This window comes from Sebastes fasciatus, chromosome 2, assembly GCF_043250625.1.
Source record: "Sebastes fasciatus isolate fSebFas1 chromosome 2, fSebFas1.pri, whole genome shotgun sequence".
Taxonomy (NCBI): Eukaryota; Metazoa; Chordata; class Actinopteri; order Perciformes; family Sebastidae; genus Sebastes; species Sebastes fasciatus.
This window is the reverse complement of record NC_133796.1, coordinates 15573643-15593167: the sequence shown is the minus strand read 5'-3', so window position 1 is coordinate 15593167 and position 19525 is coordinate 15573643. Positions and strand designations below refer to the sequence as shown.

General features: G+C 42.5%; 1 protein-coding gene across 3 annotated transcripts in view; it reads right to left on the bottom strand.

Moving 5' to 3' along the window:
* myo5aa (myosin VAa) overlaps positions 1 to 19525 on the bottom strand; it is a 70577-nt gene that overhangs the window by 4301 nt on the left and 46751 nt on the right. The window contains exons 15-35 of one of the 3 annotated variants that reach the window (XM_074610910.1): positions 18535 to 18693; positions 17580 to 17677; positions 17302 to 17388; positions 16516 to 16624; positions 16124 to 16335; positions 15755 to 15911; positions 15188 to 15427; positions 14849 to 15097; positions 12845 to 12938; positions 12575 to 12720; positions 12197 to 12310; positions 11913 to 12047; positions 11410 to 11466; positions 10996 to 11223; positions 7234 to 7334; positions 7006 to 7062; positions 5031 to 5111; positions 2516 to 2714; positions 804 to 869; positions 275 to 368; positions 15 to 164 (exon numbers count right to left, since the gene is read on the bottom strand). In XM_074610910.1, the coding sequence (XP_074467011.1) occupies positions 15 to 164; positions 275 to 368; positions 804 to 869; positions 2516 to 2714; positions 5031 to 5111; positions 7006 to 7062; positions 7234 to 7334; positions 10996 to 11223; positions 11410 to 11466; positions 11913 to 12047; positions 12197 to 12310; positions 12575 to 12720; positions 12845 to 12938; positions 14849 to 15097; positions 15188 to 15427; positions 15755 to 15911; positions 16124 to 16335; positions 16516 to 16624; positions 17302 to 17388; positions 17580 to 17677; positions 18535 to 18693 (2833 nt within the window). The remainder of the gene's footprint in view (positions 1 to 14; positions 165 to 274; positions 369 to 803; positions 870 to 2515; positions 2715 to 5030; positions 5112 to 7005; positions 7063 to 7233; positions 7335 to 10995; positions 11224 to 11409; positions 11467 to 11912; positions 12048 to 12196; positions 12311 to 12574; positions 12721 to 12844; positions 12939 to 14848; positions 15098 to 15187; positions 15428 to 15754; positions 15912 to 16123; positions 16336 to 16515; positions 16625 to 17301; positions 17389 to 17579; positions 17678 to 18534; positions 18694 to 19525) is intronic. The other 2 variants (XM_074610891.1, XM_074610902.1) reach the window with 2 other exon arrangements.

Here is a 19525-nt window from a genome sequence, read left to right as displayed (position 1 = left end):
TAACTAGTTCTTACCAAGGATGAGATTCTTGACCAGCTTGAGCTCATCCTCCTTCTTGTACTCCAGCATCCCTTGGAAATCTTTCTCCCTGCGGGGAATGTTGACGGGGTGAATCGGCTCATCCACCATCTGTCCCGGAGACGTCTGTACCTCGGTTTGACCCGCTGGGAGACACACAAGACATGACAGTCAGGCAATGTCCTGTCCAGTAGCACTCAATCACATATATGTACAGACTCTCAAGCCTTTGCTGAGTGGTGATTTCTCTCCGTACCCCCCATCTCTCCGATCCTCTTGGAGTAAACCTTCAGCTGCTTCTTGAGCTTGCGGATGGTTCGGTCCTGCTTCTCCAGCTGCTCCATTAGATCCTGCAACAGGTCGAGGGTCAGAGTGATGGAGAGAGAGATAAAAAGAGAGAGAATAGTGAGGACAAATGGCAAGCCTCAGACTGCTTCACACTGTCGCCCTCCAGGGGTAAAAAGAAGCACTTTTGTAAATCAGTTGGCTTTGCGTTGACTAAAGTCTTGCAACAAACAAACAAAGAGCAGGGGTGGAGGGATTTTAAATCAACATGAGAGCTGCTGTGCTGATTGTTTTTTTCAGAGGAAGAGAAGTTACAGGACTCGCTGGCTGTTAGAAACAAGAAAAAGGTGCAGAGCTGCTTCCGCTGTGGGTTAGAGGACGCCGCTGTGGAGAGTTAGAGCGACACTCAGCGCCGTTTCATTCAAAACACACAACTTCAGTTAGTTTGAACACATGCAAACACACATTGATGCGCACACACACACACACACTCTACATACAACCATCCGTCGTAAAATGATGACTCGAGCCTCTTGGGACGCTGTGGGGTCTTCAGCCAGGAGTTCCTGTCAGGTGACACCATCCACACGAATGAGTGTGTGTGACACTTTAAGTTTTTGTGGGAACGGAACCACCAACTCAGCTTCAGTGAGATAATCCACACTTCGTTAATGTGTTTAAGTAAAATGGAGAAAATCTTATATATCTGTGTGACAAAGTGGATGAGAAAACATCATTTGTCCCCATTTTCAACATTTCATACTAAGTTAACCATGCATGTCTAGTCTTTATTTGGCCATAAATCCATCATTGGTAACTTACAGACACATTGTATCCCGGGTTTGTTTGTGTTTTGTAGTATCTAGGGCTGTCCTCGACCAAATAATTGTTAGTCGACTAAAACTCGACTACAAGGAATCACACAAAAAGCACCACTTTAAATCTGGTGTTTACCAGGGATGTGCTCAGCAAGTTTCTTGGAAGTACTGTAAGTCATTCAGTATGAAAAAGGCAGGAAAAAAAGACTAATTGACTTAAGAAGTCTTAGTCGACTACGACCAAAATGACCGATCAGTCGACTAATCGACTAAGAGGGGGCAACCATCATGGTATCAATCTCTCATTTAGCTCTCCACCAGAAAGCGAATAAGTGTATTTCCCAAAATGTGGAACTACTCCTTTAAATGAGCCATAACCAACAACAAAAACATCTATCTGATAGTAGTGACTAAACAAAACAAAAAAAGCATTTCATGTTGCCATTCCTGACACTTTGTTAGCCGTGTGTTACCACACGCTTTGCAGTGCGCAAGGACAAGGCTCAAATGTTTATTTTAAAGCAAATCACATGTAATGTTTTAAATTGGTTTTCATTGTTTGCTATATCAGATGGATCTATTATAGGGAGCATGTAAATTGTATCTTGGAAATGTCAATATTATTAGATATTAAAAACCTTTATTTGGCTATTTGAATATAAAAGTCATGTTTAGTTGGAGAACAAATTAAAAAAAAAAAATGCTTTCAAATCTGTTTTCCCTATGTTATGGTGTGACAAAGTGAGTGAGAACGCACCATTTGTCCCCGTTTTCAATATTGCAACACTTCATACTAATTTAACCATGCTTGTTTAGTCTTTATTTAGCCATAAATCCATCATCTGTAACTTGCAGACACATTGTATCCCGGGTTTGATTGTGTTTGGTTACAGTTCATATACACCTTAAAACATGGACCAGCATTGCTAAGTTTAGTTATTGTTTATTGACGTAGTTCCGCATTTATAAGTCAATCATTTTTCTTTCTCTCCTACTCACCACACCCACCATGTGCTCCACAGACGTCAGGAGGAGGCACCCAACCAACTCCTGCCTTTATGCACTGAGTACGTTTTCCCGAGTCTGCCTCCTACGCCTTCTAAGCCACTTTGGTCAGGCTTCCTAACATATGGTCACTCCTAGTTTCACTGGCTACATGAACATATTTATACAACGTATATTCCCTATATTAACATTTTCACCTGTATGTATGGGATTCTGTATGTATGTGTGTATTTATACATGTGAGGTCTTGCTGTTTTTAAGTGTGCTGAGACTCTTTTGCGATGTGCTCTTCACATAAACTGAGGTGGAAGTTACTACTCTTGCTTAGCCTGTATGCATCTGTGTGTGTGTGTGTGTGTGTGTGTGTGTGTGTGTGTTTTGCACTGTACCAGGTTCTCGTTGGTGAGCCGGGTGATCTCGTGTTGCAGACTGGCTTCGATTCGGGCCTCTGGAGGCAGCTGGAGGTTTTGGGCCAAGAGCTGCTGCTGACGGTTGTTCTCCTCCTTGACATTCTGCAGCTCGCCGCGCAACGACTCCACCTCGCTATCGTAACCTCTCCGCTGAGTCTGCAGCTGGTGCTCCAGTAACCTGCGAGGTGGGGGGGAGGTGAGACCAGAGGGGAAAGAAGAAGGGAGCAGGTGTAGGAGATGAAACGGGGTAGATAGGAGATGAAAGGGTGAGGGAAAAGGAAGAGGTATGTGGCAGGTGAGAGGAAGTGAGGGGAGATGGAGTGAGATAGAAGAAAGAATGGGGAATAACAAGAGAAAGGGCAAAAATGGGAGAAGGAGAGGAAAAGAAATCAGCATTATAGTGTGAGTGAAAGACCAAAAAACAATGAGGTTCCACCACAGTGTGGTGACGTAGGACTGCAGCATGCTGAGCAGACGCTACCAGCAGCCCAGAGCCCAGCCTCTCTCAGCACGTTTGTTAATTCTGCCGACTCATTAAGCTTCACTGTCTTGAAAGGTTAAACCGAACCAACTCTGTGGTCAGAGGTCAGAGGTCGGGCTCAGCAACGGAGCAGGTAGAGCTGATAGAGGTTCAGTTTCTGGCTTCAGAGGGAGGTAGGATGAATTTCAGGTTCTTCTCTGTCAAGGAAACACTGAAGGTCTTGAGTGATCAGATCGAAGTCAAATAAGGTGTGTGAACAATTCTTAGGGTTTGTTTTAAATATCAGGAACAAGACTCACTGTGTTTAAGCTACTTGCCCATAACTAAGTAAGTAATGTTTTAGTGATGAAACACAAATCTGTACCATCAGCATCAGAAGTGGAATATATCAGCCTAAAAGCATAAATACAAGGCAAACACTATTTGAAGCGGGCTCTGCAGTCAATACTAAAGTGAATATGTTAAAGAAGCTGTAACATTTAACAGGCTGTCATAAGCGAGTAAAACCAGCAGATTAGACTGTTGTCAGGCCATTAAATAGGCGTTATCGGTCACTACAGTATAAGCACCATAGATGTGAGGCAATAGGGGCCTGCTAAACCCAATATTAGGTTTTATCATCTATTCAACTTAAAATGTATTATATTTGTCATGTACATACATACATACATACATACATACATACATACATACATACATACATACAGGTACATACATGAAATATGACTTCTGCATTTACCCTATTCTAAGGAGCAACTTGGCCAGAGATCTAACCACCAACCTTGCGGTTAAAGGACGACCACTCCACCCACTGAGCTCCAGCCGCCCCTATTCACATGGTACATCAGCGAAATAAGGTATAAAACAACATGACAGTGACCTCTAGCGACCGTAGTAATGATGACAGCAGCAGAAGTCAGCGCTGTAGACATTGTGAAACTCCATATGGGGAGGAGATCAGGGGCGATGGATGGGACACAAAACACAGGGCTTTCACCCATGAAACCGGGGTTTGCATCCTGTGTGATACCAACAACCTCTAGTTGTCTTTGTGTTGCGAAAGTTTCACTTTCCAAACGTAGTTATTTTAAGTCAAAACACAATGTTTTCCCCCAAAACCTAAAGAAGTTGTAGTTTTGTTGCCTAAAAAAGCCTTTTTGTTTGTGTTCAAAACGTGATGGTTCATTTAGTTTTACATGTTAGAACGTGTTGCTTTTAAGTTTCGCTTTCACTTTTACAACGTAGTATGTGTAGTAGGCCCCTAATGACCCACATCTATGGTGCTGTTAGCAAGTGATAACGCCTATTTAATGGCCTGATAACAGTCGAATCGGGGTGGTAAAACAAAGTTAGTGGCTTGATGAAGACACATCTGCTGCACTTTGTTATAAATTAAATGGGAAAGTTACACCAAAGCCTTGTATAAATTACTTCTATACATCATGCAACATCTGTGGGACATTTTCATATAAAAGCACACACCCCTGAAAGGTACTGTGTGGTACGTCCGCGGCGAGAAAGAAAAAAGCTGTAGCTGACGGGATGAGAGACAACGTAGTGTAACGTTATACAGACATAAGGCTGCTGAATGAGAGAGAGACATCCACCGAGACGTTACACGGAAACACACCGTGTTAATAATAAGCCGACCACATCACGTAACCGCCAGCTCACGCGTTGGCGGAGGTCTGCGCTTTCCGAGTGCAATTCTAGTTTTAAAATGTTTTGGGTTTTAGAATTTGGCTCTGAAACCAGCTCCTAAATCTGTAAAAAAGTTCATATTAATCTAGAGAGGACTCCTAAGTCACAACGACCCAATCACAAGCAGTCTAAAACTGACCAACTGGACAAAATAAATCGAAAGATAGATGTGAGAGAAAATTCTGAGAAGTTGATAAAACGAGAGAGACAAAAGAGGTGAATGAATAAAAACAGCAGCACATATCCTTTCCTGTGAAAAAGGCAAACGTATCATGCTCAAAAATGACACTTGTGTTAAAAACACAGTTACACCTGATGGTTTCCTTTAAGCCCTGATTAACCAGCCACAGCTCTCCGTCCTCATTCAGCTTATGGAAGTCTGGAGCAGCAGATCTGACCGACACACAACACAAAAGGAACATGAACAAACACAACAACAAAAAGAAAAAATGCGGGATGGTTGGGTCGGGGGAGAGGAGTGTGTGCAAAGACAACTATAATATGCCTTCTTCTCTTTATCTGAGGTGTCTGCATGTGTGCATGTAAAAAACACTGTCCAATTTAAAGCTGTATTATCTGGAGTTTGGGGTGCATTGAATGTGATTGTGGAGGAAAAACCTGAATCTATCTACCTTTTGGTGGCTCTTAATTTATTTGGTTTAGCCGTGCAACTTCTCACTAAAAGTGCAAACTTTCAGTTGCCATAAGGATTCGGACTGTGATATAAATCTATCTGTAATTTGTATTACTTTCAAATGATTCTGATACCTTTTGATTAGGCTTCTATTTTTCATTGCACTGCCTATTGCATCAGTGGCGAGTCCGCTGTTGTCTAAGTGTAGCCTGCTGTGTCTTAAATATTCTCCACTTATGTCAGTGTGTGAACAAAGAAGGTCACAAGCAACAAAGGGAGCAACATGGGAGAAACATATAGGCGGAGGATAAAGGCAACGATGCACAGTACAGCTTTTTGGGCAACTCTAATGAGTAACAATGTGAAGCGTTTCCCTCAACACTCTTACTTTAAAGGTACTATATGTAACAATTTGTATTGCCAATGTGTGAACAGATTGTAATGCAACTTAAAAACTGAGACCTTCCCCAACTGTCAACTGATTTCTATGTAAAGGACTCAGGAAAGGTTTTGCTTCATAATGCTAGCTGAAATATGTGAAGTAATTTGCAAATGGCAAGCTCGTTAGTATCATGGAGATTGGACATTACAGATATTAACGGTATTCTATGATATATGGTTGTAATGTGATGTCACGTCGCTGTTTTGGCTGATGCCCAGGAGGATGCAGTTCACTTAATAGCCACCAGTCTCATCAATGACAAGGATTTTCTGAAAGTTACATATAGTACCTTTAAGTATTTTGTGAAAATAAATTTGCTTAGAAACAGAGAATAAATCTGTGATTAACTCCCTACTATGTGTACAATATCAAATATGTATTCACTTTAACATCACGGTAATGCCTGTGTGCAGGATTTTGAGACCAATGAGCTGAAAAAACAAAAAACAAAAAACAAAAACTGTGATGGGTACTTGCCAAAAATGATCTGTGTATCAACATTCAACCCTTCAAAAGTGTGCTGTGCATCTCTGCTTCAACAAACAAAGAAAACAAGTGGGCTTTCATGCAGGATTTATGCCAAACTCATTCCATAAAGCTGATAAAGGAGGCCTCCTACAACAGGATCGAAGGCATCCCTGCTGAACAGTCAGTGTGTGAGGAAGTCGGGTTGTAAATCTGTGTTATTAGAAGGTTAAACTACAGCTGAAGATTACATAGATACCTTTTTAGCTCAGACATTTCCATGCTTTCATGCCGCACATTTTGTAAACACTGCACTGTAAATGTGGGGTTCTGCAGCATCTCCAAAAACAGACCGGAGGTGTTGAAGTCACTGAAAACATCCTTGTATCTTTGTTTTTTTTAGTGAAAACAGAGACTCTGCTCTTGTTCATGCTGAACTAGAAAACTCCCATGCAGACCTAGGAATCCTAAAACTTGACTCCAAAGCCAAACACACATTCCTTGGATTCAAATACCCATAAAAACACAGTCTGTTAGAGCATAACTAAGACCTAAACTGTAGCTAGAGCTGCTACATTATTCCACATGCTGTTAGGGCAGAAAACGCCACGCAAAGCTACCCAAGCTTTTATCAGCACTACGACGTAGAGTTTCAGCTTCAGTAATGTCAAGTTCAACCCGGTTTTGCGCCAGCGTGGCCATGCATGCTATGCTCCATGATGCATAGGCCACGTCTCATCGGTTACCTCAGCCTACTCAGGAGATCACTGACTTCCAACGGCTTACGCATGAACCTAGGAGATCTGCACAAGACAGGGCAGCGTTCACAAACACACATTTCTTTACACATGAATCACGGTAATATTAATAATGGAGCGAGAGCTCGGTAAGATAGATGACGGGGTCGGGTGAATTCAACACAGATGATTGTGAAGACCTGGAGATTGGGAGGCAAACTGGCTGTAACAAAGTACCTGTTGGTGTCTTTGAGGCCTACGTAAGCTTGCTTGAGTTCACCAGCGTCCTTCAGTTTGGACACATCCTCGACATAGACAGAAGGCTCGGTCATGGTCTCCTGGAAAGAGGTAAACAGGAAAAGAGAGGAATAAATAAGAAAGCGTGACCTGGCTGCTACAACTGCTTGCAAAGCTGCATCATGCACCAGTTTCATACAGTTTTAGGTGTATGAATGAATGAAGACGAGTCATGACTGTAAGTTCACACTGCTGAGGGCAGTCAGCATGTGTGTTGTTGACTCCCTGCCAGCATCACTACAGCTGCTGGCTACGACTGTCCTTTCACTCTGACAATCATCCGCCAGTTGGAGCCTCGAGCTGAAACAGTGACAAGCCATCAAGTGACGCGGTCTTATCTTCAGGGAATGCCATTTCACAGCGGTGGCATTTTTTTTTTACTAGCTTTCAAGAGACCAAGAGTTGCTGAGCATCAGCTGATAAGTAACAGGGCTTTAAGGTCACTTGCGATCAGAATGTATGAGCAGGGTTCATGTGACATTTCTTAGCACGAAAGAGTCACACTGGTAACTAGAACATTTGTGTTGCTGCAGTATAAAGCAACAGTTTATTTTCTTTAGTGAGTCAACAGCGACATAAATATAGGGGTAGGGGGAAAAAATCAATACAGCATAGTATCACAATATTTTGCGTGACAATGTTGTATCGATACACGAATGTCAAATATCAATCTTTGATTATATAAACCAATAACAACTGTCCGCTATTCTGTCTTTCAGAGGTTGTAGCGGGCTCAGTCGTAAAGCTAGAATGAACTAGTAACATATGAAACTAGAAAAAAAAATAGGAATTGAAAGGTATCAACCGTGTCATGTTAGCTTGTTGGGGAGAACAATAAATAACACTCCAATTTTACGCTAAATTTTGGTGAGGCAAAAGTGGCATGGCCATTTTCAAAGGGGTCCCTTGACCTCTGACCCCAAGATACAGTATGTGAATGAAAACTCTGAGATGAACAGAGTGAAAACTGTATCTTATTAGATAAAACACATGTTGACAAACTGCATCATTTGACGTTGAAAGAAGGTAATAAACCGCAATATCTCTTATCGCAATACTCATACCGCAAAATGTTTAAAATTGCAATAAGATCATATCGTGAATTAAGTATTGTGATAATATTGTATCGTCGGGCCTCTGGTGATTCCCACCCCTATCGTTTATTAAGTGCAGACACCAGTCACCACTGCCCAGCACTGTGACGTAAGCCCCCTTGTCTGCGTCACTACATATTCAAGCGGTGCTTATGAGCTGCACCATTAATCAGATATTCAAATTAACTTGAATATTGTGTTCTGAATAAAAATGTTGTGTTCTGAATGTGCATTTATGAAACTGAGTGCAGTCAATTGTATCTGAAGAACACTTTAAGCCATTTCAGAAATCTACAGGCTGCAAATTCAAATTCAACGTGCAGAGGGTTTTCAGTTTGTGGTAACATTCATCCTTGGCTTGTGACTGCATTACAGACGGTAATGGACAAAATGCAAAATGACTGCTGTAAAACAGCCACTGAGGAGAACTCTCAATGACTTTTAGTGAAACAAACAGTCCATAAATGCATTCCCCCAGACAGACAAAGGACGAGACAGATGAGATAATCAGATTCCAGCCTGGAGAGGACAGAGTGTGTGTGTGTGTAAAGCCTCTTACAGTAAGAATACTGATCTTGTGTTTCTTCTGTGATTTTATACCATAGCTGTGATTAAGTGCTTTATAATTTAGGGTTCCATGTTTGAGCATAATTTGGTCCCTTGTTGTGGTTCCAGCGCAAGTTGTTGTCGTACTTTCTAGGGAAATTCCACCCTTGGATGCTCTCACGCCGTTACAGTATATATCATTAATTTAATGTTCAAAGCGTTCTGGGAGTCTTTGTTGCAACCACTTTCCCTCAACCTGCTCTCTTTACTTCAAATTGAGTTTGTGAATCCCAGAGAGCAGGAGGAAACTTGTTTCATTCGGCATGTGGTGGTGGATAAATGAATATCGGTGGTGGCAAACGGAGAAGAGTAAGTTAAAGTAAAACCTTTTACTTTAATGTTTAGGTATTGAAGTTTATAGTTGATGTTATGAAACCTTTTCTTTCACTAAACTCTCTATGTAACTCTCTAATTGCGCTGGAACCCACTACAAGCTATATTTGAGCAGCTGCTAATTAAAAAATAAGAAACCTCCACCATTGAGAAACCACCATAATATAGCGGTTTTAAGTATCTAAGGGTATATTTTAAATAATGTTCCTAGCAGTGGAGATAAGAGCTGCAGAACACAGAGTGGTCTCGCTGCTTACTATCAATGTGATGACATAAAAGATCACATAAAAGTGATTGCTTTGGATCAGATTTCTTACACAAGGAGGCATCACATGCAAAGACACACCGTGAAAAAAAGTGTGAAACACTCATGCATGACGCAGTTTTTTAACTGTACCTTCTCATCCTGTGGGAAAAGCATGGATGGTGGAGAGAAGGTGGAGACAGGAGAGTTAGACACACAGACGGTGCAGTGAACAAAATAGCAACATACAGTGTGAACAATAATGTGATCTGACCCTAAAATCAACAACTAACTAGAGTTCAAAATGTCAATCAAGTTATGTTCAAGTCATGTTTTGTCATTAAGGGCGCTTTTACAAGCCATAGTCCGTTTGACTGGTACGAATCAGAGTGAAATTGATGTTTTTGGTTTGTTTTCTATTTAGTCTGGTTCGGTTTCAAAGTGCAAAAATCAAAGTGGATCAAATAAAAACATGTATTGGCTGAGGGGCGTGTACAAAGGAGGGAATTTATCTTTTTCATCTTGAAAGCTGCCACTTCTATGTAGGGAATTGCAGACTTCGATATATTGCTGTCCAAGTTTTTTTCACTTTGAGTCGGCACTGATCTCCTGTTCGCATGAATCCCTTCTCATCCAGTTTATCTCCAATGACTTTATAAATGTCACTATTTTTGTGTACTTTATTTAACATATTCTGTATGTTCTCTTCGGCCCAGATGTCAAGCTGTCCATCCTCTCCCACTCATGTTAACCTGTCGTTTACTTGTGTCCATCTCAACAAATGCCCGCGCAGGCAGCCTGCATTTTGGTTTGCTTGGAAGCGATCCGAGACCACCTCTCAGACCAGTTGTTTTGGTCCGCACCGGAGTACAATTACTGAGTTCACAACTGCCCAAACGAACTTAGTGAGAGTTAGTTTAAAACAGGCTAAATTTTGGCTTGTGAAAACGCCCCAAGATACAAATGTAACAGATTTTTAATACGGTTTAAACAACTAAAAAAAAGGAATTCTCAGATTTCAGACTTTTTCTTGAGTACATGACACAGCATAGTAGTTATTTATAAAATATTAAAAACAAATAATGGTGAAAACCTGAGATTAGGATCACTGGCATAAAAAAAGTGATCTTAGGCCATGAGAGATTTGACCTGATCCCTTTGTCTTTTTTTGGGGGGATATTGTGTTAACAAATAGACACACAGAGAAGCAGACGTGGGTGAAAACATAACACGTAAATGTGAGAAGGTGGATGCAAGCAAGCAGGGCAGCGTCCACCTAAATCTAGCTCCATTTTGTGAAAGAACAACAGCACCATGTGACCACAGAGCCTAAATGTTCCAGTGTGATGGTGTTGCAGTGGTGATGGATGCACTTTCCCTCTTTGAACACTGAGTAAACAGAGACAGTATAAAATGTTCCTCTACCTTGTGGTGCATGGCTTCCTTCTGGCTGACCAGCTGGGAGCGCAGGATCAGCACCTCCTCCTTACGGACCTCCAGCTCCTCGCAGGAGGCGTTGAGCTGCTCCAACACCACCTTGTAAGCTGGCGAGCCCGGGGCCCCGGCGCCTGTACCTGCTTTACCCAGCAGGCTTTGTCTAATCTCCACCAGGTCATGTTTCAGTTTCTTGTTCTCCGACTCCAGCTCCTGACGCTGAGAAGTGAAAAGATTCAGTGTCGGAGGGGGGGGTCAGAGTTATAATAACAAGTGGCAGATGAAGCTTTCTGAAGCTGTGACAGGAATTACTGTAATAAACGAAGTTGTCTGACTTTGGATCAAGTCAGTGTGAGAAAACATGTGCTAGTGTTTTATTTCTACTTTGCTCTCCTGACAGCTTACCTTCAGGGACTCGTACTCCAGCTCTGCACCGCGAGCCTTTTTAAACTCTACGTCGTCCTGAAACAAGAAGCAAAACGTGGTGATGAAGAGGAGTTTGGGACAGTGACAAAGTCTGTCTTGACACAGGGCCGAATGAGAACAGGGCCTGATAAGAAAAAGGTGATTATTTAATCTCTTTTTCCTGTGTAATAACCTATGTATTAACTAATGAAGCACTTAAATGATGTACATAATGATGAAAAACCTCATATTATATCAAAAGAGACATGAAAAGTGTAAAAAAAAAACAACGAATTTGTATTTGTAATAATATTTGTACTGATACTAGGTTGGTACATGCTTCGTATGTATATTATGGTATAAAGAAAGCTTTTCATTAGGTACCATATAAGTATTACTGTATGGTTACAATGCCATTTACCATGGGTTAACACACTAGAATGAGGCTTATATAACTTGTTAATACAGTGATATATTTCAGAGCCCAGTGTGGGCGTCAGTACCCTGGCTCTAGCCCGCTGGAACTGGTCCTCTTTGTTTTCCAGTTCGTTGCGCAGCGACTGCTTCTCTTGCTCGAGTTCTGTGAGACGTTTCTGCAGCTTGAGAGTCAGCGAGGTGTCTATTCCTCGTGTCACGTCCTGCACGACAAAGAAATGTTAGGACCGAGCACACGCCACACGAAAAGTATTTAAATGAAAGGCCACTTTAACGTCAGCAACTAACAGTAGAAACCATGTCTCTGGATCTTCTTATTCAATGTGACCGAACTTAATGCAAACGTTCTTACTTCGGAGGCACGGGAACCTTCTTCCGTTTCGGCATACTCGGAGTTGTAGGTGTACTCTGATTCGTTGCTGCTGTGGGTGGAATCTGTTCTCCTGTGGCCATGCTTGTGGACGTTCTACAGATGAGAGAGAAAAATAAGCCTTTTCATTTAAGAAAAACGAGACTCAAGTTCTCCCTGCCTCGCCTTCAGACTGTGAGTGTTGAATATTATTAACCATTTGCTTTCTGCTGTTGTTGTAAAACAAATCTAATGTTGAGAAATATTAAATAATGGATCAAATACATTTTGAGAAACACTAATATTATGTCTAATTATGTTCATAAATGAGTTAAATCTCTTATAAGTGATTGACTGGGTGTGTGTGTACATGTTCCTCACCGAGGAAACCACCTCCTCCTTCAAGTCGTCGTATTTCTCCTCGAGGCGAAGGTGTTCTGTCAGCAGATTCTGGTAGCGAGATCGCTCCTCGTTCAGATCCGTCTCCAGCTGCTGAGTCTCCTCCACTATCGCACGGGCCATTTTCTCTGACGGGACAAAACATAAAGAAGAAGCAGTTTTTTAAAAACAAAAACATGCTGTTTGGTTTGGGAGACAATCACATGTTTCTGCATGACTAGATGGATGATTTATGTGGTGATGATTTCACACCTGTCATCTGCTGACTCTGTTCCTGAATCGACCTGTTCAAGTCGTCCTTGTCTTTCTTCAGTGAGCCGTTCTGCTCCTTCAGCTCCGAGACCATCTACACACACACAGAAACACACATATTAATAAATTACCTTTAAATCACATGTCGTGTAAAGCAAGGTGACTGTAGTCCATGCTACAGAACTAAATGTGACTGATCCATTTATTTTGCACATCTGTCATCTAAAGCTGTGTTCACACTACGAGCGACACCGCAACGTTCTACAAGTCATTTTCAATGGAAGCCGATGACATGAAGCTACAATCCAACGCCCGACACTTGTCGCTGCGTGACGGGCGTGATGCACTACAAATAAATAAAGTTGAGCTGGTCTCAACTTTTTTCAGCTCTCCAATGACGCGATGAAGTGTCAGTTTCCAGTGCTATTGAACGACAATGTAGCTGGCCACGCTGGTTGTTTTGTTGCTGTGGTCGCTTGTAGTGTGAACATAGCATAGTTCACACACACTGTACACACACACACAGTTCAGTGGCTACCTCACTAGCATACTACTCTATCTCCTGTGCTCACCTGCCCCAGGGCAACATTGCCCTTTGAGCCCATCATGTGCCCTTTTCCCCCTGGTTCGCTCTTGCTCCTAAATTGGGGGGAAACAGTTTTCCTCTGTTGCCAATATGCATATTTATGCAAAAAAAATTATTTTATGATATACTGTATATATACACAGTACACTGATCAGCCATAACACTATGACCACTGACAGGTGAAGTGAATAACATTGACTATCTCGTTACAATGGCACCTGGCAGTGGGTTGGATATATTAGAAAGCAAGTGAACATTTTGTCCTTGAAGTTGATGTGTTGGAAGCAGAAAAAAAATGGGACAGCATAAGGATGTGAGCGACTTTGACGAGGGCCAAATTGTGATGGCTAGATGACTGGATCAGAGCATCTCCAAAACTGCAGCTCTTGTTCCCGGTCTGCAGTGGTCAGGATCTACCAAAAGTGGTCCAAGGAAGGAAAACCGGTGAACCAGCGCCAGGGTCAGACCCGAGGCACATTGATGCACGTGGGGAGCAAAGGCTGGCCCGTGTTGTCCGATCCAATAGAAGAGCTACTGGAGCTCAAATTGCTGAAAAAGTTAATGCGGGTTCCGATAGAAAGGTTTCAGAACACACAGTGCATCGCAGTTTGTTGCTTATGGGGCTGCGTAGCCGCAGACCGGTCAGGGTGCCCGTGCTGACCCGTGTCTGCCGCCAAAAGCGCCTACAATGGGCACGTGAGCATCAGAACTGGACCACGGAGCAATGGAAAGAAGATGGCCTGGTCTGATGAATCACGTTTTCTTTTACATCATGACGATGGCAACGAGTTCAAGTAATTGACTTGGCCTCCACATTCTCCAGATCTCAATCCAATCGAGCATCTGTGGGATGTGCTGGACAAACAAGTCCGATCCATGGAGGCCCCACCTCACAACTTACAGGACGTACAGGATCTGCTACTGACGGCTTGGTGCCAGATACCACAGCAGACCTTCAGAGATCTAGTGGAGTCCATGCCTCGATGGGTCAGGCGGCAAAAGGGGCACCTACTCAATATTAGGCAGGTGGTCATAATGTTATGGCTGATCGTTGTATATATCCAGGAAACTATGGGAGATTGTTCTAATTCTATTGAACTTAGTTTTAAACTAATAATAGGACTTCTGACAGCGACAGTCTCACTAAAAGTGGGAAACTAAGAGGAGGAGAGAAGACCAAAAAGGGAATTTTCCTTGAAATTTAAAACCTCCAAAATATTCACTAAAAAGGTTCAAATATGTAACATCTAAGGAAATGTCTCCGAACTACAACCAAGAAGAGGGAAGGAGAGCGAAACACATCTACTGTATTACAGCAGACATGTAACACTACTGTATACACACACTGTGCACAGGGAGGTGGAGGGTCAGGACAACTACAGGTAAATGGACAGATATGGATGTGGATCCCGTCTTACTTTCTCCATTTCGTCCCTGTAGGTTTTCGCCCAGTCTTCGATGGTCTTCTTCTCCTTCTGTGTGGAGCTCAGCTCCTTCCTCAGCTTCTCCAGCTCCTCCAGCAGCGAGGTCACCTGGTTGCCTTTGTTCTTGGCGTCCTCTTCAACCCCTCGCAGCCGGCCCAGCTCGCCACGCATCTTCTCGCTCTCCGTCGTGTAGGTAGTCTCCAGACCGACTAGCTTCTCGCTTGTCAACTTGTGTTCCTTGTTCTGGAGGGACAGATCATAAAACAGGGAGGTCAAATACCCAAATGACAAAAATGAATAAATACATGAGGACACAAAAACAAAAAATCGCACCTGCTCGTCGATTTTCCTCTGCAGCTGCATGATCTTGTTCTCCATGCCTTTGTTGAGTTTCTTGAAGTGCTCCACTGAGCGAGCCTCGACCTTTAGCTTCTTCAATTCGCGTCTGGCCTTCATCCTGCGCATGCAGCACTGCAGGTAGACGATGGATTCGAGGCAGCGCTTGTACCAGCACCGAGCCAACCAGCCACGGACGCGCTTCTGAATGATCACCATCTTGACCTCCCGCAGTAACTACAGACAGACACAGAAACAGTGAAGGAGAAGCAGAGAGAGAAACATAAGAGCACATGTGGATCTATTACGCACAGTCAAATATTTTCAGATTTTACTAGAAGCTAAATATTCCTTTCTGTAATATTCCCACTTGTATTAGCTGTGTTTCTCCTGTTACAGGTTTCTTTGTAGAAGTGAGTCAGTAAGACAGAATAGGGCAATAACTGAACCACAGGTATCAGACATGTTTTATTGATTTCTTCTTGAAAGAAGGCTAGATCTCAGGACTTAATAATAGAATAGAATATGAATATATTTTGCAGCATTTTGTGATGTGTGTCTTACCGCCTGGTACTTCTGCCGGGCCATGTAAGCTCTGAGGATCGTCTGCATGACCAGAGCGGCAGCCTGCTTCTGCCTGTAGCGTTTCCTCTCCACGACCATCCTCTGGTATTTCTGGATTTTTGTAGCCGCCTGGGTGCGACGCATGAACTTGGCCAGGCTGAGGAGACCGGAGATAAACACGTCTCAACTAACACGTATTCAAACTTTTAACTTTAGACCTTAGGTATTTCAGCCTTTGACTTATTTAACTGCAATAATAATACTCAAAATAAATTGTTTGACCCAGCATCCTCTTATAAAACAATCGGTCAAGAGGAGTCAAATGTCTTTGCATGTGATTGTTCTGTTTTAATGGCTGAAGGGACTCACCAGCGAGCCTGGTATCCTCTGGTGAACCTCTGGATGGTGATGGCAGCGCTGCGCTTGCGCAAATACTTCTTGCGCGCCAGCCAGCAGCGGATGGTTTTCTGGATGCGAATGCAGGCGGCACGCAACTTCTCCGCCCTCAGCTTCTCCAGGTAGGCGACCTGGCCGGCCCTGAAGAAGATCTTGGTCTTACCAAACTGGTATTTATCCGGGTCCTGAAGGAAGACCGGAGCAGAGATCAGGATTAAGATGGTGATTAGATGGACCAAAAGGGACGGATAAATGCAAAACTAAACAGAAATCCAGTCAAGATGTATATGCCATAGTAGGCAATGGAAGTCATACTATAACTCTCATTTTTCCTTTTTAACAAAAGATCCCTCAGATAGTCTGACCTGCACCAGTCGCTCCAGAACAATTCTGCAGGTCTGCTTCTTATCTTGTAACACGTCCTTCTGCTTCATCAGCACTCTGTAACGGCTGAAGAACTCCTGGTACGTCCATCTGAGACACACACACACATATCAGATCAGTTTAGAAGACAGCCATGACCTAAGCATTTGATTTTTTTTTACCGTTTGTTCGATCGAGTTCATTTTTTACCAAAGTAAATTTGCAAAGAAGGGACCACATTTGCTTTACCATTTTGCTTTCTGTAAGGAAAAACACTCACTGCAACATAATGCAATGCAATGTTTGTGGTGTCAAGTTGTAAAATATTTTCTTTTCCTTTCATTATATGATATTTCACAATTTCTTGTGGGAACAATGTCGTATACTTCTCCTGCGAAAGTGCATTTTTTTTTTTTTTAAGTTTTAGATTTCAGCATTGATATCTATCTAAAATGCATTAAGAAGACCAGTAAGTAAAGCCAGACTAAAATCCAGTGCAGGAGGCCAGACATAACAGTCTCTTCTAAAGGGAGAAATCTAATCACTTGAGCAAATTGAGTGATGATAGATAAAAAAGACACCGACCAAATCAATCCTGCACCGAGCTCGCTGGCTGCACTGATGTAAGGATGTATTCAGACATAATGTATGAACAGCAGACTCTTAATTGCAGGGTCAATATGCATTTGCCTTCTATACAGATACTTAAAAAAAATTCTTTAAGGACACAACACACATCAAACACAAGAGAGTCTCTGGGAAACAGTGTTGCTGGCATGCATCAGTACCTGGATGGGAAACCTGCAGCAGAGATGCGGATGGTTTCCAGAACACCGCAGGCTCTGAGCTGCTGCACCGCACGTTTAGGATCAAACCTGCCAACAACAAATAACCTCAGTCATTACGGCTACCATGAATTACACCTGCGCTAAGACGGTGGCCTAGAGAATACCTCTGGAGCACAGAAAAAAAGAATAAAAACAATCATATAATACTGTCCCAGAACAAGAATTAACTTGAAAACATGCCTAATAGTTCTTCACAAACAGAGAAGAGGAAGACTCACGTGAAGGCCATCTTGAAGTCGTTGGGTTTGATGCAGCGGACATAGTGCGGAGTGGTTGCGTTCAAAGTTTCCATCAGCATGTGCAGCGAGTTACGAAACTACAACAGAGGACCATCATCATCATTATGAGCCCATTCTCATTCCCAGGTCGTCAAATGCGCTATCACGCCCCTCGGCGTCTGATACCGAGGCATCCTTTAGCGTCTATGATACAAAGCTGCGTTTTTTGACAACCGACGGGTTGTTACGTCGCTGTGTGTTTTTATTTGCTTCAGTGTTTCCTCTGCTCTTCGTCTCTCTCCTCTGCTGTGTGCAGAGTGGCTGCTATTGGTGTGTCAGTTTTACCGAGACACACACACCCAGCAGAGAGGACAGGATGAAGCTTGCCCTTTGGCTGCATTCATTCAAAATCTGACAATGCGGCACCTTAAATGCTGTCATGTTTGTTATATAATTGTTCATTAGAGTGGAAGCCCCTTTAGTAAACCAGATTAACTTGGTGGAACATTTCATTTCCCTTTTAAAAACAATCAGAATATAATGTTTTATTTCTCGGATTCACTACTTTTATTCTCACTAACGCCGCTCCCTCTCTTCATTCACTTGCTCGCTCGACCATCGTTGAACTCTCTCTGGCTCGTTGAGCCGGGGAGGAGTGGCAAACTTTGAATCCTGTGTGTTTCCAAACAGTAACTAACAACCCTACATAGTAAACCTTTAAGTTGTCAATCTTTCCTAATTATATGATGTATAAATGTATGTAATTATATTATTATGTAGCTGCAATTCACAAGTGACAGTGATAAAAACAATGAATTAGGACAAAAAGGCATGTTGGTAAACAGGACACGCAGTATATTTTCAATGTGATCTGATATCTACCATAATGCACTGGATCTGATGTCACTATGTGCAATCAGTCCACGAAACAAATACAGTGGAAAGAGATACCAACCTGGCAGCCGACAGTCTTCTTGTGCTCCTTGCTGCTCTTGTCTCGGCCCTTCGCAGCAGGTTTGATGCTGAGGCGGGTCCGGCCTCCGCTGCCAGCGACCTGACCAGTGGGGCTGGTGGCTTTCCCCTCGTCCTGGAACAGCTCCACCAGCAGGTGAAACTGGGAACAGCAGCCCACTTACAGTCACAAACAGAACAGCTGATGCAAACATTAAACACCGCAGGCAATATTGATTTACTGAAAAATAAGTTAACCACAAGACATTTTGCTCTGGATGTACTGTTAAATTAAGCTTCAGTGCAACTACAGTGCATTTTATTTATGAGCTATGACTGTCAGTCTCTTCTTATAGCACATGGCATGCATATGGATTTCTCTTACCTATTGCACACAGCTTTACAAAGCATAATAGCAAGCCTTCATAATTTGACTTGAGTGTTGAAAAACCATGATGCTGTTGACTTCATTTTAAATTCTGAGAATAATCTAGTCTAGTAATCAAGTGTAGGGATGGTTTGACATGAGATTTAATTCATTTTCACACACAAACAGCTGAAAATCTGCTGGATAGTTTGAGCAGATGAGTGAGTAGATGTCGCTTGATTTGTTGATTAGCGTTTGTTAAACTCAATCACAGTCAGAGCGTTGTTACAATGTTTTTAAAAAGCCAATAAAAATAATGAAAAGGTTATGTTTTGTCGTATATGATGCAGTGACCATATATGACTGCATGGCATCATCTTGCCATGGCGTTATGACATAAATAGTATCATGTATGACACACACACACACACATCAGTCATGTTCCATATAACACTGAGGTTATATGAGGAGGAGGCTGTGTTATGTGCAGCTTCAGCTCTTCCTGCTGTGCTAAGAGCGTTGCCATGCTGCTTCTCTCGCCAGCGATATGAAGCGGGATAATCTGGACAGCCACGGCCACAAAAGGCTTTACGTGCTGCTCGCTCTCAGCATCACTCTGAAAACATAA